We start from the raw sequence: 25396 nt of genomic DNA, 5'->3' as shown, positions 1-25396 counted from the left end.
AGAAAAATATCATTTTCACCATGTGTGAGCTTTGTCTGAAAAAAAAGTAGAAGACTGGCTTTGACGTCCAATTAGCAGTGTGGTGTTTGTTGCTGCCCACTCAGTTTTAGGGAGTAGGCCAATTGCGCGTAGGCAGAAGTGTCTGGTGAACGAGATTGCGGTACAAATATTTTCAGGCCTACCTGTTTTTTGCAGTGGTGTAACATACTTAAGTAGTACTTTAAAGTAATTTTTACTTAAGTCGTTTTTTGGGGTTATCTGTACTTTACTATTCATATTTTTGCCAACTTTTACTTCACTACATTCCTAAAGAAAATAATATACTTTTTACTTTATACATTTTCCCTGACACCCAAAAGTACTCCTCACATTTTGACAGGAAAATGGTCCAATTCACATAATTATCAAGAGAACATCCCTGGTCATCCCTACTGCCTCTGATCTGGCGGACTCACAAAACACAAATGCTTCGTTTGTAAATTATGTCTGAGTGTTGGAGTGTGCCCCTGCTATCCGTCAATAAAAAAATAAATTTGAAATTATTTATACTTTTACTTTTGATACTTAAGTACATTTTAGCAATTCCATTTACTTTTGATACTTAAAGTATATTTAAATCCAAATACTTAGACTTTTACTCAAGTAGTATTTTACTGGGTGACTTTCACTTTTACTAGGGTCATTTTCTATTAAGGTATCTTTACTTTTACTCATGTATGACAATTGAGTACTTTTTCCACCACTGTTTTTGTGTGTGTTACAAAACATTTGTCTAGGGCCCAAGACTAACATTAAGGTGTGTCTCACGTGAGTGCGGCGTTATTGATCATATGACTACCATTTCTTCCTTAATGCATGTCGTCCTTGTGCTGTGAACATGTCTTGACTTTTTTTTCTGACAATTTCTTTGTATTTTCTGTATCCATGGGAGAACTGTTACAAAGTAGCCTATCTGAAAAGTAAAAAATGTTGAGGGAAAACGACTAACTGTTACTTTGTAACATGCCAGCAGTTCCGCTGCCGGATAAGACGGTCACGTGGGCAGGAATCACATGCTGGGATATTTACTCGGGGCGGGACCTGCGCGTTATAAAGTCCCATTTCAGCCAATCCTCGACCCTCCTATGTGACATATTCAACCAATCACAGGCCCCTCCTACTGTACAACAAAAAAACTGTCTGTATAAAGTGGTGTGTCTACACAATATTTATTTATTGATCGACACGCAACAGCAGGGACCTCCACACTTCTACTGCAAATTGACAATACATTAAGTACGTATTTCTCTAGGGCTTGCGTTGTTTGTACAGTTTTAGGCCTGTCTATTTTCGTTTGCTACGTTAGGTACGTCTACTTGGGTTATAGACTTTACCCCGGGCATTTGCTCTTGTTTGTTTTTGATACCTGCTGTTACCTAACATTCCCTCGACTAGTTTCGTGGATATCAACATTACAGAACTTGATATAAATTGAAAAGGTATAGCAGTAAAACGGTATCTTTTCCCCCCCTCCATGAGTCGAGTGCTTTTGTGTAGCGCTAGAGGGCTTTGTTTTGTTCTCACAAAGGGAACATTGTGTTCAAATGTATCAGTCGCGAATGTTATCGTTTATAGGTTGCTATATATTAAAGCGAACCGTTACATTTTTGGAAATGGTGATGTGGGAGATTCGATTTCCTTTTATATTTTCCTTGGGCTTTGTCCATGTTCAGAGAATGATTCAGCGGCTTTGGATCCGCCCGCATCTTGTGATCAGGATCAAGCCAAACTAGGAAAAACAGGAATGATGCAACCAACCAAGTCCCACTTTGCGCAGACTCCCTTTCAGTGTTTGCATACACAGCATTCTAACCAGAACGTCGGTTCAGACGGCTGCAGTCTGCCATTCGCGTAGACTTCAATTAAGGAAATTAGCTAGTTGGTTTATGAGTTTTTATATGACTTCTGATTCAGGTATTATGCTCCACTCTCTTCCTCACAGAGCAGAATCTATAGCCCTTGTTTTTCCTGTTCTGTTGGTTCTAGATAAACGCAACACACACTTAACATGTCAGTCAACCAAGCTGCCTGTGGCAATAATCTGAAGGCAATAACAATCTATATATAAATGTAGCTTCTTCACACTGTGAAATACAAGGCTGACCGATAGCTCTTCTCGCTCCCTTCACAGCTGTTTGGCCATGACGGCACTGTACTTGGCAGTGTTGGTGCTCTGTGTGAGTGCTGTGTGTGCGGCTCCTAGGTTTGACTCTCAGTTGGAGGGCCATTGGCACCTGTGGAAAAACTGGCACAGCAAGAACTACCATGAGGTGGGTGTTATTGAAGTACAAGTAGGGCACCATAGTGCCTCAAGGTCTTGTTGAGTCTCAAATTAATTATTTGGTGCCTTGACAACTGTACATTCCATGTAGGCCTGTATTATTGCAAAATGTAGTGACTTATTTTTCCCTGGATTTTGTTTGTAGTTCTGGGACTGTATGATTTGTATGTCCATTCTCTGACCAAGTACACTAATTTCTCAGAGCGAGGAGGGCTGGAGGAGGATGATTTGGGAGAAAAACCTGAAGAAGATTGAGATCCACAACCTCGAACACACCATGGGAAAACACTCCTACCGTCTGGGCATGAACCACTTTGGTGACATGGTAAGAACAAGCTCCTTGCTGAGACATTTTATTGTGGGGCAGGAGATGCATGTCAGCAGCCTTGTCCCATAGTGTTTGCTGTAGCTGAATCCTTTTGTTGTCATGCCCTATGTGGTCTATGACACAGTACGGAATGAGGAAATATTTCACAGGCACTATGAAAACATAGCCACAGGTGTCAGCGTTGAATACATTCCTACTTTCATTGCCAGACTCACAGGTTGGGTTTCTTCCACTAGCACGTACTGAAGAAACAGGAACAGAATAGTGATCCTGAGAAGGGAACTGAAACTTACTCATCTTTATGCATAAGTTAAAAAAAAAATTATTTAAAAAGTCCTTAGACATTGGAAACCCCTCAATGTTCTATTCAGATAGGAACTTTAAAAACCCCAAAGCACACCTGGCCAGGAATGACATACATTTCAACATGCCCTTACTGATTCCTTCCTCCCTAGACCAATGAAGAGTTCAGGCAGACGATGAACGGCTACAAGCAGACGACTGAGAGGAAGTTCAAGGGCTCTCTGTTCATGGAACCCAACTACCTGCAGGCACCTAAAGCTGTTGATTGGAGGGAGAAGGGCTACGTCACTCCCGTCAAGGACCAGGTGAGACCTCAGACACTCATGAGCCATGACTCATTCTTAACCATACACAGCTGTCACTGAATAAAACAAGACTGAGGTTTGCCGTTAACCCATTCCAAGTTGCCACAAGTTGTGTACACAGGATATTTATAGTTGCAGTAAATGCATTGCTTACACCCCTACTTCGCAATTGCTAAATTATTGTCACTTTGTTATACACATGCTAGCTATTCACAATCTCCGCCTCCCTCAGGGATCATGTGGGTCTTGCTGGGCGTTCAGCACCACCGGGGCCATGGAGGGCCAGCAGTTCAGGAAGACTGGCAAGCTGGTGTCTCTGAGTGAACAGAACCTGGTGGACTGCTCCAGACCGGAGGGCAATGAGGGCTGTAACGGTGGGCTCATGGACCAGGCCTTCCAGTACATCCAGGACAACGCCGGCCTGGACACAGAGGAGTCCTACCCCTACGTCGGCACTGTAAGACCCATTTCTGTTATTTTAGCCTGGTCTCAAATCTGTTCAAGCTGTATAACCAACTCCTATGGTTGTAGTCATGTTTGGCATGACAATAGGATTTGGCAAGACTGGGCCATAAATGTTTAGAAATCTGGATTTATTATTGCGTGAGGTGCTGACAGAAAAATAAATGAAGGTTTCTGCTCTTTATGGCATTGAGATTTAGGCCATTTCAACCAGAATTGCTTGATTCAGTGGATATTCTTATTTTATTTTTTTACTAATAATGACTTTTTTTACTATTGATCCTCTATTTCCCCAGGATGAGGACCCTTGCCACTACAAGCCAGAGTTCAGTGCTGCCAACGAGACTGGCTTTGTGGACATCCCCAGTGGCAAGGAGCATGCTATGATGAAGGCTGTGGCTGCAGTCGGTCCTGTCTCTGTTGCAATCGATGCCGGCCACGAGTCCTTTCAGTTCTATGAGTCTGGTTAGTAGCAAAAAGGCAACGCAACATATGTTACATCAACTTCCTCAACTTTATTTGGATTCCCTACATTCTATTTTTGTGTAGCAGTGCGCTTCACTGGTCCACTGTCCTGTTCACACTAGCTAATAATGGTTCTCTTTCAAAGCGTTACCAAAGTTGTCACTTTGCCTGCTAGCAGCTTTAGCATTGATCAGATGGTTGTACAGCCATACGCTGGGGTAAACTCATTTTAGCCCAACTAATGTAACTATATGCCCTCCCTCTAGGGATCTACTATGAGAAGGAGTGCAGCAGTGAGGAGTTGGACCATGGCGTTCTAGTGGTGGGATATGGTTTTGAAGGAGAGGATGTGGATGGCAAGAAATACTGGATTGTCAAGAACAGGTACAGAGTTTCTTCCTGGAATGTTTGTTTGACCGTTTCCACCACAGGAATGGTTAATTTCTTCATCAGGGAATATACCTCTACAATACCATTGCCTTTATTTGAATATGGTGTTGGTCTGGTACTATGGTTAAGTCATGAATTTCTCTAAAGTGGCAGTAAATCAAATTTTGTATAATTTCCCAACTAAGTCCAGAGAAGCTAACAGATTGTTTGTATTTTCCTCAGCTGGAGTGAGAAATGGGGAGACAAAGGCTACATCTACATGGCCAAAGACAGGAAGAACCACTGTGGTATCGCAACGGCATCCAGCTACCCACTGGTCTAGTGTTTCAGAACCTGGATGTGTTCAAGAGTTTTGTTTATGTTTGAAAAACGTTCATAAAGGGCAATGATGACGAAAGTGCTGCCTTATTAAGTCTGTGAAAGGCACTAGTGAATCCTGCTGCATGGGTTTTAAAGAAACACAGTTTTAGGGAATCTATGAAATTCTACCTAGTTTGTTTTTATACTTGATTTGATATATAGTTGAGTCAAGTAAATGTTACAGGTGTGACCTCTGTGTACATTCCTAGTTTACTGCTTTTACACCTGTTCTGTAAAAATGTTGTACATATGAGAAAAATAAACCTCTTTTTAAAATTGATTTGTTGTTTACATGGCAAACTACAAAATTGGTAGTCATCCTATCCAAACTGTAAAACTTTGCCAAGTGTTTTTGTGCCCTTTGGTCAATGATGTCACTTTGCGTTACTTGGCTTACTACACACAGCTGTTCCATATGGCCTGTATTAGAAGCCATATTGCCCCTACCCTTTGGGTACACACACCAAAGTTTATTCCAGATAGAGCAGGAAAAACCTTGACGGTATTAACATTTTATACCTACAATACAGCAGGAGTTAGTGTCTCAGAGCAGATAAGATGAGCAAGGTCCTCATGGCTCAGATAAGACCTGTTTTAGCCTGGTGGGTTACAAAACAACTAACTGTTGAACTCTGGCCACAGATCCAGTAACCTTTGTCATAGAAAAAGAACACTGTGTCCAATCACGTCTGAGATTGTGGCTTAACTGGTAGTTGGTTAGTGACATTTGTGTAGCTGCTCCCAATTTAAAGGGAATGCAGTTATTTCCCAAAAATAGAATTTGTACTAACCCCATTTGACTATCAGTGAGGCTGTATGCTTGGATATGTGTGAGAAATATTGCGTTTAGATTTGGCCATAAGCAAACAAGAAAATGCTAATCCAGAAGTGGTGAGGCTGGTGATTTTAATGCAGGAAAACAAACCCGTTTTACCTAATTTCTATGAGCATGGCACCTGTGCAACTAGAGGTGAAAAAAATATATAACTTTCACTCCTCACAAAGAAGCAAATCTGACCATAACTCTATTCTCCTGATTCCCGCTTACTAGCAAAAACTCAAACAGGAAGTACCAGTGATGTAGTCCGATGAAGCGGATGCTAAACTACAGGACTGTTACGCTAGCACAGACAGGAATATGTTCCAGGATTCATCCGATAGGATTGAGGTTACCACATCAGTCACCAGCATCAATAAGCGGATCGACAATGTCGTCCCCACAGTGACCGTACGTACATATTCCAACCAGAAGCCATGAATTACAGGCAACAGCCACACTGAACTAAACGCTTGAGCTGATGTTTTCAAGGAGCGGGACACTAATCTGGACGCTTATAAGAAATCCTGCTACGCCCTCCAACGAACCATCAAATAGGCAAAGCATCAATACAAGACTAAGATCGAATTCCACTACACCGGCTCTGACGCTTGACAGATGTGGCAGGGCTTGCAAACTATCACAGAGTACAAAGGGAAACGCAGCCGGGAGCTGCCCAGTAACACAAGCCTACCAGACAAGTTAAATGCCTTCTATGCTCGCTTTGAGGCAAGCACCACTGAACCATGCATGAGAGCAACAGCTGTTCCGACGACTGTGTGATCACGCTCTCCGTAGCCGACGTAAGATCTTTAAATAGGTCAACATTCATAAGACAAATTACCAGGACGCGAACACAGAGCATGTGCTGACCAGCTGGCAAGTGCCTTCCTTGACATTTTCAACCTCTCCCTGACCCAGTTTGTAATACCTATAGGTTTCAAGCAGACCACCATAGTCCCTGTACCCAAGAATGCCAAGCTAACCTGCCCAAAAACGCCAAGCTAACCCCAGACACCCTGGACCCACTCCAACTCGCTTACCACCCCAACAGATCCACAGTTTACGCAATCTCTTTTGCACTCTACACTGCCCTTTCCCACCTGGACAAGAGGAACACCTATTTGAGAATGCTTTTCATGGCCTACAGCTCAGCGTCCAATCACTAGGCAAAAAGGGTCCATATCGGGATATCTTTACATGAAACATTTTTGAAATTCTAAAGCCGGGGTCTCCAACAGGTCGATTGCAGTCCATCTAAGTAGCTCACAGCCCATCTATGAGTAGTTTGCCAAACAATTCTGAAAGTATATGCAATTTTCACATGTTCCACTGCAAACTGTCATAAACCTCACAAGAATCAGAGAACGCAAGCTCCCAGCTACTATCTAATCAACACAACGTGAACATTATCCCAAGACTGCTTCGATCACGCGGATTGGAATATGTTCCGCATTGCGTCCAACAACAACATTGACGAATATGCTGATTCGGTGAGCGAGTTCATTAGAAGGTGCATTGACGATGTCGTACCCACAGCAACGATTAAAACATTCCCAAACCAGAAACCGTGGATTGACGGCAGCATTCGCGTGAAACTGAAAGCGCGAACCACTGCTTTTAACCAGGGCAAGGTGACCGGAAACATGACCGAATACAAACAGTGTAGCTATTCTCTCCGCAAGGCAATCAAACAAGCTATGTCCCAGTACAGAGACAAAATAGAGTCGCAATTCAACAGCTCAGACACAAGAGGTATGTGGCAGGGTCTACAGTCAATCACGGATTACAAAAAGAAAACCAGCCCCGTCGCGGACCAGGATGTCTTGCTCCCAGACAGGCTAAATAACTTTTTTGCTCGCTTTGAGGCCCGCTACGGCCCGCTACCAAAACCTGCGGGCTCTCCTTCACTGCAGCCGAGGTGAGTAAAACATTTAAACGTGTTAACCCTCGCAAGGCTGCAGGCCCAGACGGCATTCCCAGCCGCGTCCTCAGAGCATGCGCAGACCAGCTGACTGGTGTGTTTACGGACATATTCAATCAATCCTTATCCCAGTCTGCTGTTCCCACATGCTTCAAGAGGGCCACCATTGTTCCTGTTCCCAAGAAAGCTAAGGTAACTGAGCTAAACGACTCACTTCCGCACTCACTTCCGTCATCATGAAGTGCTTTGAGAGACTAGACAAGGACCATATCACCTCCACCCTACCTGACACCCTAGACCCACTCCAATTTGCTTACCGACCCAATAGGTCCACAGACGACGCAATCGCAACCACACTGCACACTGCCCTAACCCATCTGGACAAGAGGAATACCTATGTGAGAATGCTGTTCATCGACTACAGCTCAGCATTTAACACCATAGTACCCTCCAAACTCGTCATCAAGCTCGAGACCCTGGGTCTCGACCCCGCCCTGTGCAACTGGGTCCTGGACTTCCTGATGGGCCGCCCCCAGGTGGTGAGGGTAGGTAACAACATCTCCACCCCGCTGATCCTCAACACTGGGGCCCCACAAGGGTGCGTTCTGAGCCCTCTCCTGTACTCCCTGTTCACCCACGACTGCGTGGCCATGCACGCCTCCAACTCAATCATCAAGTTTGCGGATGACACTACAGTGGTAGGCTTGATTACCAACAACGACGAGACGGCCTACAGGGAGGAGGTGAGGGCCCTCGGAGTGTGGTGTCAGGAAAATAACCTCACACTCAACGTCAACAAAACAAAGGAGATGATTGTGGACTTCAGGAAACAGCAGAGGGAGCACCCCCCTATCCACATCGACGGGTCAGTAGTGGAGAAGGTGGAAAGTTCCTCGGTGTACACATCACGGACAAACTGAATTGGTCCACCCACACAGACAGCGTTGTGAAGAAGGCGCAGCAGCGCCTCTTCAACCTCAGGAGGCTGAAGAAATTCGGCTTGTCACCAAAAGCACTCACAAACTTCTACAGATGCACAATCGAGAGCATCCTGTCGGGCTGTACCACCGCCTGGTACGGCAACTGCTCCGCCCACAACCGTAAGGCAGTCCAGAGGGTAGTGAGGTCTGCACAACGCATCACCGGGGGCAAACTACCTGCCCTCCAGGACACCTACACCACCCGATGTCACAGGAAGGCCATAAAGATCATCAAGGACAACAACCACCCAAGCCACTGCCTGTTCACCCCGCTATCATCCAGAAGGCGAGGTCAGTACAGGTGCATCAAAGCAGGGACCGAGAGACTGAAAAACAGCTTCTATCTCAAGGCCATCAGACTGTTAAACAGCCACCACTAACATTTAGCGGCCGCTGCCAACATACTGACTCAACTCCAGCCACTTTAATATTGGGAATTGATGGAAATTATGTAAAAATGTACCACTAGCCACTTTAAACAATGCCACTTAATATAATGTTTACATACCCTACATTACTCATCTCATATGTATATGTATATACTGTACTCTATATCATCTACTGCATCTTGCCATCTTTATGTAATACATGTATCACTAGCCACTTTAAACTATGCCACTTTATGTTTACATACCCTACATTACTCATCTCATATGTATATACTGTACTCTATACCATCTACTGCATCTTGCCTATGCCGTTCTGTACCATCACTCATTCATATATCTTTATGTACATATTCTTTATCCCTTTACACTTGTGTGTATAAGGTAGTAGTTGTGGAATTGTTAGGTTAGATTACTTGTTGGTTATTACTGCATTGTCGGAACTAGAAGCACAAGCATTTCGCTACACTCGCATTAACATCTGCTAACCATGTGTATGTGACAAATAAAATTTGATTTGATCCTTGGTTGGCTACTTTTGGCTTAGAAACTCAAACAATATCTGCCAATTAATTTCCAGCAAAATTGCCCGTCTGTCTGTGTGGTGCACCCGTTTGACTTTCACTCCGTGTGTAGCCAGTTGATGTGATAACCGTCTTGTGGGTTGACAGAAATACTTTCCCCAACATCTTTCATAATTAAATGTTAACTGCAAAGTAGGCTTACCTGGGAGATTAGCCTATATCATGAGTCATTATATATTTTGTATGTGTTATTTGTTATTCGCAAACTTTGCCATGAAATGAGCAGCTGCAGTATAGAACCATCACTAGACCAGCAGTTAGAAGGCACATTCCTCACTCGTTAGATGCACAATTAAAGGGGAATTACACTCAAAAATCTAAATGTGTTAGTTTTCTTCCAGTCCTAAAACAAATGCTATTCTGATGTGATTTAAGCATTGACATGGCCTCAGAACATCCAATTTCCTTGTTTCTCTATGAGCAATTCTACATTTGAGGCTCCCGAGTGGTGCAGCAGTCCAAGGCACTGCATCTTAGTGCTAGAGGTGTCACTACAGACACCCTGGTTTGAATCCAGGCTTTATCACAACCGGCAGTGATTGGGAGTCCCATAGGGCGGCTCACAAGTGGCCCAGCGTCGTCTGGGTTTGGCCGGTGTAGGCCATCATTGTAAATAGGAATTTGTTCTTAACTGACTTGCCTAGTTAAATAAAGGTTAAATAAATAAAAATAACAACTGAGTTGTTTATTATCCATTATTTTACCAGGTATTGACAGAAAACATAGTGCACTGTTTTCTCTTGTACACTAAACACCCGGGGATGAGTTGCAGGGGAGAGAAGAATGTGCCCATTTGAAAGCTAGGAAAAACGTGTAGCTCTCAACGTTTTATTTTTTTTAAGTAGCTCTCATGCTAGAAAAAGTAAATAAAACATTTTGCGAGTTACTCATTTTTTTTCTGCAATTCTTCAGAATACAGACCATTTCCAATGCATGTTTTTTCAGTTTTGTGGATCCAGATGTGTCTTTTAGACATATATGATATTGGGAGTACTCCGAATATGGCCAGATATGGACTCATTCAATCGCCTGAGATATGCGACATCCTATTTTCTCTCTTCATGTTGACAAATACTGACTATACATAGCATATCTTTGTTTTCTCATCATATTTAAGATATGAAGCTATTTTGATTCCAGATATGCTTCTCTTGGCTGAAGTCCATATCCGGATCTTGATATGCTTTTTCATTTGCTGAAAATAAGGACGATTTCTGATACATTTCTACGTTTTCTGCACATGCTCAAAAATTTGACAAATATGAAATCCGTATTTTTCTTTCATGCAAAAATCATTTTTTGCAATCCCTCCGGAAATCATGGATATTGACTCATTAGATATCCTGAGATAGGCCTTTGAACACCTTATTTTCTCTAAATGATGATAAATACTGACAGTAGGCCTACGTACTGTAGTATACAGTGCATTCGGAAAGTATTTTTAAAAAATACTGAAATACCTTATTTTCACAAGTATTCAGACCCTTTGATATGCGACTCAAAATTGAGCTCAGGTGCATGCTGTTTCCATTGATCATCCTTGAGATGTTTCTACAACTTGATTGGAGTCCACCTGTGGTAAATTCAATTGACTGGACATGATTCAGAAAAGGCACACACCTGTCTAGTGCATGTTTGAGCAAAAACCAAGCCATGAGGTCGAAGTAATTGTCCGTAGAGCTCTGAGACAGGATTGTGTCTGGGGAAGGGTAACAAACATTACTGCAGCATTGAAGGTCCCCAAGAAAACAGGGGCCTCCATCATTCTTAAATGGAAGTAGTTTGGAACCACCAAGACTCTTCCTAGAGCTGGCCGCCCGGCCAAACTGAGCAATCTGTGGAAAAGGGCCTTGGTCAGGGAGGTGACCAAGAGCCCGATGGTCACTCTGACAGAGCTCCAGAGTTCCTTTTTGGAGATGGGAGAACCATCCAGAAGGACAACCATCTCTGCAGCACTCCACCAATCAGGCCTTTATGGTAGAGTGGCCAGATGGAAGCCACTCCTCAATTCTCTGGTCTGATGAAACCAAGATTGAACTCTTCGGCCTGAATGCCAAGAGTCACGTCTGGAGGAAACCTGGCACCATTCCTATGGTGAAGCATGGTGGTGGTACCATAATGCTGTGGGGATGTTTTTCAGCGGCAGGGACTGGGAGACTAGTCAGGATCGCGGGAAAGGTGAACGGAGCAAAGTACAGAGAGATCCTTGATGAAAACCTGCTCCAGAGCGCTCAGGACCTCAGACTGGGCCGAAGGTTCATCTTCCAACAGGACAACGACCCTAAGCACACAGCCAAGACAACGCAGGAGTGTCTTCAGGACAAGTCTCTAAATGTCCTTGAGTGGCCCAGTCAGAGCCCGGACTTTAACCTGATTGAACATATCTGGAGAGACCTGAAAATAGCTGTGCAGCAACGCTCCCCATCCAACCTGACAGAGCTGGAGAAGATCTGCAGAGAAGAATGGGAGACACTCCCCAAACACAGGTGTGCCAAGCTTGTAGCTTCATACCCAAGAAGACTCGAAGCTGTAATCACAGCCAAAGGTGCTCAACAAAGTACTGAGTAAATGGTCTGTATACTTATGTAAATGTGATGTTTCAGTTATTTGTTAAGAAATGTGCAAAAATGTCAAACAACGGATTTTGCTTTGTCATTATGGGGTATTGTGTTTAGATTGATGAGAATACACTGTATTTTCTCAGCACATACAATGCATATGCTCTTAACTGAGGTCCATATCAGGATCTTGATATGCTAAATAAGGTCAATTTCTGATGCTTATTTGAGCTTGACAAATATTAAAACTAGGATCACATATTTTCTGCTGTGGAGTTCCAACTGTCATTTCTGAATTTGGGCGCCATAAATGAGTGTGTAAATGGTGTGTGGTGGAACTGACAAATGGAGAAACAATGAATTGAGAAGCTGTTCAGCAAATACCTCAAAAAAGTTGACTCTAAAGCGAGTAGCTAATTTGAGATGTTTTATTTATCTTATTAACGAGTCAAGAATGTTTGCTAATTTGACCTGCAGCAAGTAGGGCTTGCTAGCTAGATAGGCTTGATGTTAGGGTATAAGCTAACTTGTAGACTTCGCTAGCTAACAAATAACTAAATTCCCTTCAGGTTTTTTTTTGTACCCCCTATCAAGCCTCAAGGTGACAGTTAACGTTGGGTCTGGACTGCGAAGAACCGCTGCTGACAACCAAATCTGCATCCATCCATAACAAACAGGGCAGGCAGGGGTATTGAGGGTGTGCAACTTTTATTTTCGGTTAAATAAATAAAATAATAATTTCGCAAAGATTGGCCTATGTTGCATCTTTACAAAAAATGTGTTGTGATTGGGTTTTCTATGCTGCAGAAATAGCAAAGATGTGTTTTGGAAATAGAAACTTGGATTAAATAAAATGATGTTTGCCTTTCCATACCTTGTATAGCCTACTACTGAATGTGGTGCAAATGTATACTTAGATACGTCACCTTCATGTGAAGGACAATTTTATGCGCTTGAAAAGGTAGAATAATTTGGTCGCCAGACAATTGTTGAGTAGGATTTAGCCCATTTTTATATTACATATCATGTAAAGATATCGATTGAAATTATGCATAAAAAAGGATACATCAATTATCAGGTAATGACTACAGACATGTGACACATTTCTGAAAATATGTGGATTCAATCAAGACTTAGATATGTCATACCTTTTCCAGAGATAGAATATTCAACAAATATGAAAGCGGGTGCACACGCATCAGGTGTGTGTCCTGAACATTTCTCACCCCAGATGATCCTGTGTGGCTCAATTGGTAAAGCATGGCACTTGCAATGCTAGGGTTGTGGATTTGATTTACATAGGGGTCCAGTATGAAAAAAAGTATGAAAATGCATGCACTCACTGCTGTAAGTCACTATGGATAAGAACGTCTGCTAAAATGTAAAATATCTCCCTGGACTCATATCGTGTCAGGAAGATTTCTGAGGTCTGGATTGGATGCATGTAGAAACTGTCCAATTATGGAGAAGCTCTTAGCTCCTTATACGAAATTAAGGATATGGGGGTGTGTGCATAGTTCCCTCCTGTTCACCCACGACTCCAACATCATCTTTAAGTTTGCCTACGAAACGACGGTGGTAGGCCTGATCACCGACGACGATGAGACAGCCTATTGGGAGAAGGTCAGAGACCTGGCAGTGTGGAGCCAGGACAACAACCTCTCCCTCAAAGTCAGCAAGACAAAGCAGCTGATCGTGGACTACAGGAAACGGATGGCCGAACACACCCCCATTCACATCGACAAGGGTGTAGTGGAGCGGGTCGTTAGCTTATATTTCTTCGGTGTCCACATCACCTCTTCCCCCTCAGGAGGCTGAAAAGATTTGTCATGGGCCCTCAGATCCTCAAAAAGTTATACAACTACACCATTGAGAGTATCTTGACTGGCTGTATAACTACTTGGTATGGCAACTGCTCTGCGTCCGACCGTAAGGTGCTACAGAGGGTAGTACGTACGGCCCAGTACATCACTAGGGCCAAGCTCCCTGCCATACAGAAGCTCTATCTATACCAGACGGTGTCGGAAAAATTGTCAAAGACTCCAGCCACCCAAGTCACAGTCTGTTCTCTCTGCTCCCGCATGGCAAGCAGTACTGGAGAGCCAAGTCTGGTACCAGAATGCTCCTGAACAGCCATAAGACTGCTGATCAGTTAATTAAACGGCTACCCGGACTTTCTGCTTTTCACCCCCTACCTACATTCAATCAATTACCCCAACTACCTCGTAACCCAGTACACTGACTCGGTACCGGTACACCTTGTATATAGCCTGTATATAGCCTCGTTATTGTTATTTTATGGTGTTACAATTTCATTTTTTTTTGGTAAATGTTCTTACTTTTAAACTGCGTTTTTGGGAAAGGGCTCATAAGTAAGCATTAAAAAAAAATATATATATATAATTGTTGTGTGCAACAGTGATTGGCAATTAAATGCAAGCTTCACAAAAAAATGCAATTGTTAACATTTCTAGCCTGTCGATCTATGGGTAATAGGGTTGAAGTCTTATGCTCGACCTGCTTCTTCTTCTACCAGAAAACACCAGAAAATTACCAAAAAGAGTCGAACCAGTTCACCTGTTTTTACACTATGATTTGACTATTGAGTTAGATATTCAATAATTTCTTTTGAAAAAAAGATTTAAAAAGGAATAGTTTCACCATATTAAAATGAGAATTCAGTTCACATAACAGGGTTGACCTTAAAATGAGTGACAGACATTAATGAATCACTAATCATATTGAAATAAATAATAATCTTCAGAAATGACTATCAATAACTAGGGTTTTACAATGATGGTGAAACAGGCTTTTAAAATTCAATATTGGTTCACAATTTGTACTTAAATTAAAATATAAACGGGACGCAAAAGGCACCCATTCCGTGGAAGACCCAGCATGACTCGCTATGAAACACGGGCACTCGGGCAGACATACACTCCAAAAGACAGTGAGAAAGTTTTGAAAACAAAACGACAACTAACTTGCAGAGTTCCATTATAGTTGACAAGAGCAAACAGATAAATCAGTTATATAACAGATACTGTATCCTCATAACTGTATAACTCAGACAGATACTGTATGTGGTTTGTTTTGTATTCATCACGTGGTAACTGATAGGATATTGTAACTCTCTGTATAGCTAAAGATACTCTCTGATATAGCTGTTGCTACATGGGATAAATGCGGTATAAACCAGTGCTTTAAGAAGTTTACGAGAATAAGGTGCATCTATTCTAATTCATTTTGATAGGCTTGCTATTGACAGCTGTCGCATTGTTTCAAGTAATGTCAATAGTATTTCCCTAACTGCTTAAAAATTATGTTTGCAATGTCAATAGTATAGCTATCTATATTGAACAAAAATATGAACCAAACATGTCAAGTGTTGGTCCCATGTTTCATGAGCTCAAATAAAATATCCCAGAAATGTTACATACGCACGAAAAGCGTATTTCTCATTTGCCAAGATAATCCATCCACCTGCCAGATGTGGCATATCAAGCAGCTGATCAAACAGCTTGATCATTACACAGGTCCACCATGTGCTGGGGACAATAAAAGGCTACTCTAAAATGTGCAGTTTTGTCACACAACAAAATGCGACAAATGTCTCAAGTTTTGGGTGAGCGTGCATTTGGCATGCCGACAGCAGGAATGTCCACCAGAGCTGTTGCCAGAGAGTTAAATGTTAATTTCTCTACCATAAGCCGCCTCCAACGTCGTTTTAGAGAATTTGGAAGTACGTCCAACCGGCCTCACAACCACAGACCACATGTAACCGATTTGTTCTTGAGCGGATGGTCGAGAGGCTGAAACATAAGTACAAATCATTTGTAGACTGCAAATTGACCACAAGAAGCCAAAACAGATCATTTCAAACCTTGCTTACATTCATATACGATCACCCGTCTCTCTATTATGCGTGGGAATACTTGGGAACAGATTTCTTAAATTAAAATCACTTGGAGCTGATTTCCTGGTGTTTTTACAGTCTTTTATGTCCAACAATGAAAAAAAAAAAAAAAGAAAAACGTTTTTTTTTTGCTCAGAAAACTCTGCAGTGGTCGCTGGCACTGCCAAACTAGCCCACCGGCACTGCTGCAGAAAACCTTTGCTGTATGGAAGTCCCTAATGTGCGTTTGTATGCAATATTATACACTATTATTGATTTCATGTGAAATAGATGTCATTATAAACTGAGTGGCCTATTAAATGTATACTTTTCCCCACAGGTTACCAGAAGGTGCAACAAGTTCCGCGACATCCCCACCTACTTGATTAATATTTGTTTAGAAATAATATGCCTCAAGTTATTTTCTCAAGACAAAGGTGATGGCTGGGTATGATTGTGCACATACAGTACGTAAATAAATATGTAAGTTATTTTTGTTGTTGTCCTTAACCGAACAAACAGAGCTATTTTTGGATCTAGTGTTTTCCATGATGCAGTAGAACATTCAGAAATGTGTATTGGTGGAGTCTTGAGACATTTTATGTGTGTCTTCAAGACATGTCTCAAGACACTAATGCCATGTTTTAAAGACATGCAAAATAATGTGACATTAAGGCTGTCAGACATGCTGTTTATTTATTTATTTAATTATACTGCAATAATTGAAAGTAAATATGCAGTAAAGTGTGTTTAATGTAATGTCTGTGATTCTACATGCAATCACAGAAAGGTCACTTTCTCTAATCAGCTGTCTTTGAATCATATAGGCTCGTTCTATTTTCAGACTGGACATACAATAAAGCTGGGGTCTTACCTGGTGTCAAACATTTAGCCCTCACGGACGATAGGGCTTTCTGCTTCAGGTGAGCTATTTATAAGTACAAGAAAATAGCATGGTAAATGTGATATTGTTATTTTCTGATAGGATACCTAATGGCATTTTATTTCCGAAAAGATTAAGGAGGAGCAGCTCTGAGATCCCCAAACAAGCGATTACTATCTGGCTGTAAAGACTCAAAGATGGGCGTTGTTTGGAGCTCTATACCGCCTTTACCACAAGTTATTTTGTTGCATCATTCTAAAATTGTTATTTGGTCAATAAATCTTGCTTACTTTGATTTGGTGTGCAGTACAATTTGTGCTATGAATGTGCATGAGAGTTCTAGAGTGAATAAGTAATATTAATAACTAATAAAACATGAAAACAATAAATTATAAAATGTCTTAAGACGGATGTCTCATTGGTGTCTAAGACATGTCTTAAGAGGTCTCAAGACATGGTGATGGCTGGGTTATGACATATATACACAAATATACAGTTGATTTGTATATGGTGTCTGTTTAGCCAACATTCCACTCCTTGAACTCTGTGTCATTGCAAAACATGATTGAAACATGACACAGAGTACAAGTAGTGGAATGTTAGCTAAAGACTGGTACCCAGGCTAGGTGTATGAATGTTTTGGGGGGAAACGTATCTCCCCGTGCCCCCTTGGCTGTTGCTGATACTTTAGCATTGGCTCAGTTGTTCTCTTCTGGTGTTACTAGCAGAGATGGAAAAGGAAGTGACACATACAAATGTTTTCTGTTTCAATGGAGGTCAAATGAGCTAAGTAGACCAGACCCAACTGCTATCGCATTGGTGTCTATGGGAGAGCCACCACCTTGAGTAGACCAGAACTGACCACTGACATACTGGCAGCTTATATAGCAGGAGAAGGCTGCACGGTATGTTGACCAGAGTGTATACCAGAGGCTGAGGAGAGGTAGCCACCAACACAAACACGCTCTACAGAGACACAGAGAAGAGAGAGAGGTTTGTTTAGTGTGAGGTTTATGTGTATGTGTGTGTGTATTTGTGTGTATATGTGTGCATCACCTCTTAATTAATAATCTTGGTCATAAACAGACATTTAAAGATGGAACAATTAGTCAGGGCATTGGAAACGTACATACGTCATCTCTTCCAGTGACTATGGTGCAAGAACCTATAGAGCCCAGAGTCTTCACTTTCACCCTAGATTGCTGAAGGAGGACACAAATCCAGCGATGGCTTCCTCCTTGTCAGGTCTCTCGTACTGGGCACACATGGGTTCTGGAATGGCGAACTCACACACACACCTCCTCCACATACAGATCGTGGATGACCGCATTGAAGATGAAATCCAGCAGTCTATCTAGCCTGTAATGTTTGTGAAAAGGAAGATTGTAGATTAAGTGGTAGTGAATTTTATGTTATGATGCTAAAGTATTCTATAGTGTCTTTTCTGGAGATGTTGTGTAGTCTACAGGAAATATGCATATTAAAAAAATCCCTGTTTATTTTTGGAATGTTTGTGTATCTGAATGATGATCAAACACTATAAAATATGACAATTACAGTACTTCCGTGCATCATGCTGCTTCCACCATATTGCCTAACATTTATAAACAATTTTCCTTCCAAATCATATAAATACCACAACATATCTCTAATATCATATAGCTAACATTACCATTTCTATGACTCAAAGGAGAAGACGTTTTACAGTCTTATTTAGATTGTTTATGCACCGAAAGAGATGCATAGAAATCCAATTGTAAAACGTCTTCTCTTTTGAGTCATAGATTTGACTAAAAGTTAGCTAGCTAAATTGGCTAATGTTGATAATTGGATATGGAGAAGGGCGAGCCGGTCAAGGATCGATTCGGACAAGGTGGTAAATTGTATGACAAGCGACAGCTTTATTTAAGAGTAAAGATATCTGGTACAAGCGTATACGGTCTCGTTCCTTCGGCTCATAGAGAACCTCCAGAAAAAGCCCAGATAACAGAGTGCATAGACATTTTATACAAAGATAGAAAGTAGGTTGAGTCTGGAAGTTCTTGTCCTCTGGTTGGTTCTGGACAGGTTGTTGTCTTCTCAGATTGGTCCTGATGAGCTGGGCGTCATCCTTCTGAGTCTTATAGCAAAAGTTCTTTGTTATCAAATGTTCAGCTAAACAGGAGATTTTGTGTGTGCGTAGTCAGCCCTCCGTCCTTGGGTATGTGTGTGTGTCTGCACCCTTTTCTTATCAGTGTTTATGAATGTTCTGTGTCAGCCATCTGTCTCTGGGTGTGTGAGAAACCCTGCTTAGAAAGAAGTTAGTTATAACAATGTAATAGCAATATGCTTGTGTTATTTTAAATGGTATTTATTACAAATCCCTCTCTTCACGTCTCCAAAGAGACGTGACATAAACTAGGTAAAAGTAAGAAAAGCAAAAGTAAACAACCAGGGAAACTTTCTCAGAGAGAAAGTTTTGATTCCCTCTCTTCACGTCTCCAAAGAGACGTGACATAAACTAGGTAAAAGTAAGAAAAGCAAAAGTAAACAACCAGGGAAACTTTCTCAGAGAGAAAGTTTTGATTCCCTCTCTTCACGTCTCCTAAGAGACGTGACATAAACATAGTAAAAGTAAGAAAAGCAAAAGTAAACAACCAGGGAAACTTTCTCAGAGAGAAAGTTTTGATTCCCTCTCTTCACGTCTCCAAAGAGACGTGACATAAACTTGGGATCAAGCAGGAGTATTATATGCAGAAACTTTCTTGAAGAGAAAGTTTCATATGCCCTCTCTTCACGTCTCCTAAGAGACGTGACATAAACTAGAAGAAGGTAAAAGCAGCAGGCATGTTGTTGTCCTCAAAAGATGGAGGGCCTTCATCCCCTAAAAGAGGAAACATCTGGGAAGGGCTTGTTGGGTCAATGGCTTTAGATATGACCCTAGTGGTGAGTGAACGAATGCATGGTATGCAACAGCAACCACACAAAACCAAAATGGCTGCAAACACTGAGATAGAAACCAAAATTGAGGACACCAGGGTTTTATATTTCCCAAAAGCATCCATCCAGGAATCCCACATGGAGGTGTCTACACCAGAATGGGATTTCATCTTACCATTAAGAGTCCTCAAGCCTTCTAAGGCAATGGTCAGACTACCATCAGTGGCAGTGTTGTTAGGTATAAAGGTGCAACACTGTTCACCAAACATAGAGCATACACCTCCCTTCTCAGAGAGTAGCATGTCTACTGCAATGCGGTTTTGGAAGGCCATCAAGCTGGTAGCCTCCAATTGGCCATGTACCGCCTCAAAGCCTTGTTGAGTCCAATTGCCTAGTTTCTGAACATTAAAATGAATGTAATTGATTCGGTCCACATTTTTATTAACTGTGCACCACCAACAAACAGAAGATTCAAGCCCAGCTGCCACTTGGTCCACCAGTTTATATTCATCTGGCACCCCCTAGGGACACCAATAGCATCAATGTAAGTTGAGTCGTAAATGAGCAAGGACCAAAAAGGAGACCACTCCAATAACTACACCTGGAGTGGCCAACCACACATTAGTAACCAAAAAACGAGAAAATGTTAAACCCTCAGGTTCATCCCTCTATACAACCTGTACCAGGTGGGCTCGTCGCCACCCGGGAACTTCAAACCTTCACAACAGGGAGGACAAACATCATTTTTTTATTCATTCGACAACATCAACTACAGCAAACCAAGGGTCCTCCTCTGTCAGGCCCACTCTCCTGCGAAAGCTTGATTCCGTATCAGCCTCTCCAACTGGAGCATCAAGCAACGGCATCATACCCGAGGTCCTTGCCAGATCTGTAACAGACTTCTTCAACCAAGGCATGATACAGGCAGCACAGCACATGAGCATAAGAAAAACAACAACTAGAGTCAGAAATCCAGCAACCATCATTGTAGTGCCAGTAACCATCATTACTGGCAAAATGACTAAAAAAATTGTAGTGTACTTACCAAACCAACCACCCAGCCAGGGGAACAGTCCACTCTCCTCCACACCTGCAAGACCCTCCATCTCCACCGATAACCTTGCCAACCCACTCAGAGCTTTTTGAAATGCTCCCATCCGGACTAGTATTGTTAGGGACAAACGTGCAACACTGTTCTCCAATCATTTTACATACACCTCCCTGGTTGGCCAGTATCATGTCTAGTGCTAGTCTATTCTGTCTAGCAGTTCGAGAGGTGGCATCTAATTGTTCAGCCATCCCCCTAAGTGCAGTGTGGGTGTAGTTGACAAATCATTGTTGATTATATTAAAGATAATTGATCCAGGCATTTTGTTTAGTATCACCAATAGCTGGGCCAATGGTGGGCATCAGATGCCACAGACCATCATTTCTGTTTAATGCCTGGAATTCGTGGGGGGACCCCTATTGGGACCCCAACAGGTTGGTGTGCATGTTATCTGTACCCTCGGACCAAGGAGCGTCACGGTTCTGCCGTCTCCTGGGTTGGTACCGAGTCTCTGTGTCATGTGCAACTCCCAGAAGTTGGTTAGCTATAACCTCAATAATAGGCAATGGTGGTATCAGACTGGCCAAAGCACCTGTGCAACGACAATTTCCTTTCAAAATGGGGTCAATCGCCTGGCAGGTCCACACATCCACCATACATCAGCAACACCTCCAGTTAATAGTGGCATTAGTGATGCAGGTAGCAGTAGGGAGCCTCCCATAGTCTATACCCCTACCTGTACCAGTGTTACAGCTGTAATATCCCCCATATGCCTTAACCCCCCATGGTGTCTTCTGGGGAGGGACTTCTGGGAACACAAGACTCAGAGTTTTACACAGGGTTGAATTTGGCTTAAACTTTCCAATATGCACATCCAACCTTCCCCATTACTTAGGGCAAATGGGTGAGCAGCCAGAATAGGTCTGGCATGTCCACATACGACACAGTCCTTTCTATTTATTGTTTTGTAGGCCAACCACATATTCTCCCTTTCCTCATAACCAGTTTCAGTCCCCAATTGTTCACTATCTGAGATGTCTTTTACATTTATTACCTGTACCAGATTGGAGAGCTTAGGTGGTGGTGTGGGACTTGGTCTTGAAGTGGTGGAGGAGGCCGGCTGAACCCTGGTCCGTCGAAACTGGTGGTGGTTCTGGCAGTACTGTGATGGTAACATCCCCATCGTATCCTAAACAGACAGCTCAGGACCACAAACAGTCCTGTAAAGCCCCATCCTCTCCCAGAGAACACATCATCAGCTAGAGATCAAGCAACACTTTCACTTCTATGAACGTACACAGTGAGGAAAGGTCGGGGTCAGGGAATTCTTCATTAAGGAGTTGACCCCTGAGCTTTATTAGCAACAGTTCTTCTCCTTAACTCTGTGATCATTCGGCAGTGTCAGTGTGTCTCACCCTCCAAGTGCGATATGCCCCCAGGTCGAGTGAATCACCTTCTCCTTTAATTCATCTGTAATGCATAAAATCTTGGACATACAGGTTTGGTTAACAAACAGTTTCTCATTTGTTTTATCTGATTATATATTTAACTTCTATACCCATTTGTTAGCTAGTAATTTTAAATTTTAAATTAGTTTATTATCCAATAGGCCCCATCCTATCCTAGACCACAATGTACCCCTCCCCCGTTTGATACCTGGCTCTGGCCAGGTATCAACCTTACCTATTCTAAATAATGACTTAGTAAAATATTCTTATGTTCTACATTATTATGTAGGAGCGCCCCTTTCATTTTCCACATGTCCAATTCTCCCTTTTGTCTCCATTCAGTAACTGTTATCTACCCATTCTGTTATCTCTGTCCTGGCGCCCCCTTCCAAAACTCCCTTCTCTGCTCTCAAACCTTCAAGGTCTCAGCAGTGCGGGGAGGGCCACTCTGTCTGCCCTTTCCCTTATCTGTCTGTAGCTTGGTCCCAAACATTAACTAAGTGTCTCACTGTTTTGACTTTATCTAAAATCATGGATTTAAAATTAACAACATGTCTTATAGTGTCAATCTCTAAAGTCCTTACATAACCTTAATAAACCTATCTCTATCTTCTTATGGCCAAAACAAATGCTAACCATATAAATTCCTTTCTTTACTAATAAGCTCTCTATCACTTTTATTTCCATGCCCTATAGGCTTAAAATATCTCCTGTTCAAACCAATTCAATAACAGCCCATTCAAAACCGTCATAGCCAATGTTTAAAACCAGAAACCTGACTCCTCTGTGGTTAATTGCAATTATGGTCAAGAGTTATAAACTCTATTATCTCAAAATTAGTATTCCAAATGACCACGATTTCATTATCCTCACTACATTTCCCTGTGGGTGATCAAACCACATGAAAATGCAATGAAAATAGGTCAAAAGGTTACACCTACATTCGTGTTCCATGCCATATCTAGACATACCAAAAGAACTGGGGTGCCACTCTTCCAGTCTTGTTCTTTTCCCCCTTACTTGTCTTGTATCTTCTGATCTAGAAAATCGTTAAATTTTAGCTTTGGAGTATTTGGGGTCGTCATATTTTATTTTAATGCAGTGGAATTTAGTACAGAATAGTTTTGGTAATGTGTGTGTGTATATCAGTGTATATGTTTGACTATCCGACTGTACTTAGCCCGTCACTGGATAAAATCCAGAATCCAATTTTTTTTTTTACATGTATACATTAAACATTTACATTTTTCCCACTATGAACATTACCCTTTAGACGTTGAACACTTAGACTTTAGACATTGGAAACATTACACTTAAACATTGAACATTTTTCAACCTGGCGCCTACAAACACAAATAGACTATTCTTCACCGGACAATCGCCTGGACTATTGAATAAGTCTAGCCTACTCCTCACCGGACACAAGCCGGACCATACTAATAGGTCTTGACAAACTTTACCCCACTCGTCACTGGTCACAGCCGGACTATATGAATGGGGATGGAACAAGCCTATCCTTCACCGGCTGAATAGCCGGACTATTGAATAGTGCCTATCCCAATTTTAAGCCTACCCTTCACCGACTGAATAGCCGGACTATTGAATAGTGCTTACTATATTCCTCACCGGTCACAAGCCGGACTATACGAATAGATCTTTTTATCACATTAAGCCTATTCCTCACCGGTCACAAGCCGGACTATATAATAGCGCTTTTAACACAAATTAAGCCTATTCCTCACCGGTCACAAGCCGGACTATATAATAGCGCTTAAGACTTACAAATTATTCCCACATATGTTCACTTCACTGTCGTTCACATGTCATCTATGCTCATAAATTTAAACAAGAATTCTTACCCAGACTCGGTACCACTGATCAAAATTTGGAAGAACTATACGACAATATGCAAAGTTTGATTTAACAGGTCTTGCTTACCTTATTTATGGTCGACCAGGAGATCAGTTTCTCGAGCTGAGCAGAACTGCTGTCCTCCCCCCCAAAAGATTTCACCTGTCCTCCGTGAACCGTCCTTTCACCAACTCGCCCCCTCACATCCACATCAACCACTCTGGACCGGGTATCTAGATAACCATCCTCTGCTTACCATGTTTCTGTTGATAATTGGATATGGAGAAGGGCGAGCCGGTCAAGGATCGATTCGGACAAGGTGGTAAATTGTATGACAAGCGACAGCTTTATTTAAGAGTAAAGATATCTGGTACAAGCGTATACGGTCTCGTTCCTTCGGCTCATAGAGAACCTCCAGAAAAAGCCCAGATAACAGAGTGCATAGACATTTTATACAAAGATAGAAAGTAGGTTGAGTCTGGAAGTTCTTGTCCTCTGGTTGGTTCTGGACAGGTTGTTGTCTTCTCAGATTGGTCCTGATGAGCTGGGCGTCATCCTTCTGAGTCTTATAGCAAAAGTTCTTTGTTATCAAATGTTCAGCTAAACAGGAGATTTTGTGTGTGCGTAGTCAGCCCTCCGTCCTTGGGTATGTGTGTGTGTCTGCACCCTTTTCTTATCAGTGTTTATGAATGTTCTGTGTCAGCCATCTGTCTCTGGGTGTGTGAGAAACCCTGCTTAGAAAGAAGTTAGTTATAACAATGTAATAGCAATATGCTTGTGTTATTTTAAATGGTATTTATTACACTAACTAGCTCAGTGAAAGCAAGGGTATGGAGGTTCATGTCGGAAATATAACGTTAGTTTATTGACAAGTGTATTAGCTAGCTAGCTAATAATCTCTACTATTCTATGTTAGCTACATACATTGTGATTCACGCTTGTTGTTGGGACTGTCAGTGGCCACTCACGTGTTGGGAATGCATCGGGCTTCAGTATGAGAAGCTTGACATACGCAATAGTTTTTTTGCAGCAGGTTCTCAAAGCACCCTCCTGCTAAATGTGCTCTGCAAATGGCACTCCTTGTGATCAACTTGGGTGCATCCTGAGTTTGAGAAACGTATGTAACCCACAAAACTTATTTTAGGGGGAAGATAAACTGTAGATTGCTTT

At 42.1% G+C, this 25396-nt stretch overlaps 1 protein-coding gene and 2 long non-coding RNA genes across 3 annotated transcripts; 1 reads left to right on the top strand and 2 right to left on the bottom strand.

Moving 5' to 3' along the window:
- Nucleotides 1–1115: 1115 nt before the first annotated feature.
- On the top strand, nucleotides 1116–5213 carry LOC139537609 (procathepsin L-like). The gene is made up of 8 exons (XM_071339114.1): nucleotides 1116–1275; nucleotides 2171–2309; nucleotides 2523–2645; nucleotides 3104–3256; nucleotides 3489–3713; nucleotides 4015–4183; nucleotides 4450–4567; nucleotides 4796–5213. The coding sequence occupies exons 2-8, from the start codon at nucleotides 2181–2183 to the stop codon at nucleotides 4893–4895; spliced, it is 1017 nt and encodes a 338-aa protein (XP_071195215.1). The 5' UTR covers nucleotides 1116–1275; nucleotides 2171–2180; the 3' UTR covers nucleotides 4896–5213.
- A 10792-nt stretch (nucleotides 5214–16005) lies between these two features.
- LOC139568411 (uncharacterized) lies at nucleotides 16006–18319 on the bottom strand. Its single transcript, XR_011673598.1, has 2 exons — nucleotides 18090–18319; nucleotides 16006–17926 (listed from the first exon to the last, which is right to left on the bottom strand). It is a non-coding gene; the product is annotated as an uncharacterized lncRNA (long non-coding RNA).
- A 518-nt stretch (nucleotides 18320–18837) lies between these two features.
- On the bottom strand, nucleotides 18838–25027 carry LOC139537606 (uncharacterized). The gene is made up of 2 exons (XR_011667569.1): nucleotides 21982–25027; nucleotides 18838–21041 (listed from the first exon to the last, which is right to left on the bottom strand). It is a non-coding gene; the product is annotated as an uncharacterized lncRNA (long non-coding RNA).
- Between the last annotated feature and the right edge of the window lie 369 nt (nucleotides 25028–25396).

Source organism: Salvelinus alpinus, chromosome 1 (genome assembly GCF_045679555.1).
Source record: "Salvelinus alpinus chromosome 1, SLU_Salpinus.1, whole genome shotgun sequence".
Classification (NCBI taxonomy): domain Eukaryota; kingdom Metazoa; phylum Chordata; class Actinopteri; order Salmoniformes; family Salmonidae; genus Salvelinus; species Salvelinus alpinus.
Note: the sequence above shows the minus strand (reverse complement) of the source record. Positions and strands in the feature narration are given on the sequence as shown.

Bases quoted from the DNA above. Each gene is read 5' to 3' on its own strand.
- LOC139537609 (XM_071339114.1), top strand. From the start codon at position 2,181: ATGACGGCACTGTACTTGGCAGTGTTGGTGCTCTGTGTGAGTGCTGTG. The intron at 3,714-4,014 runs GTAAGACCCATT...CTATTTCCCCAG, and splicing joins CCTACCCCTACGTCGGCACT to GATGAGGACCCTTGCCACTA. The intron at 4,184-4,449 runs GTTAGTAGCAAA...CCCTCCCTCTAG, and splicing joins CTTTCAGTTCTATGAGTCTG to GGATCTACTATGAGAAGGAG.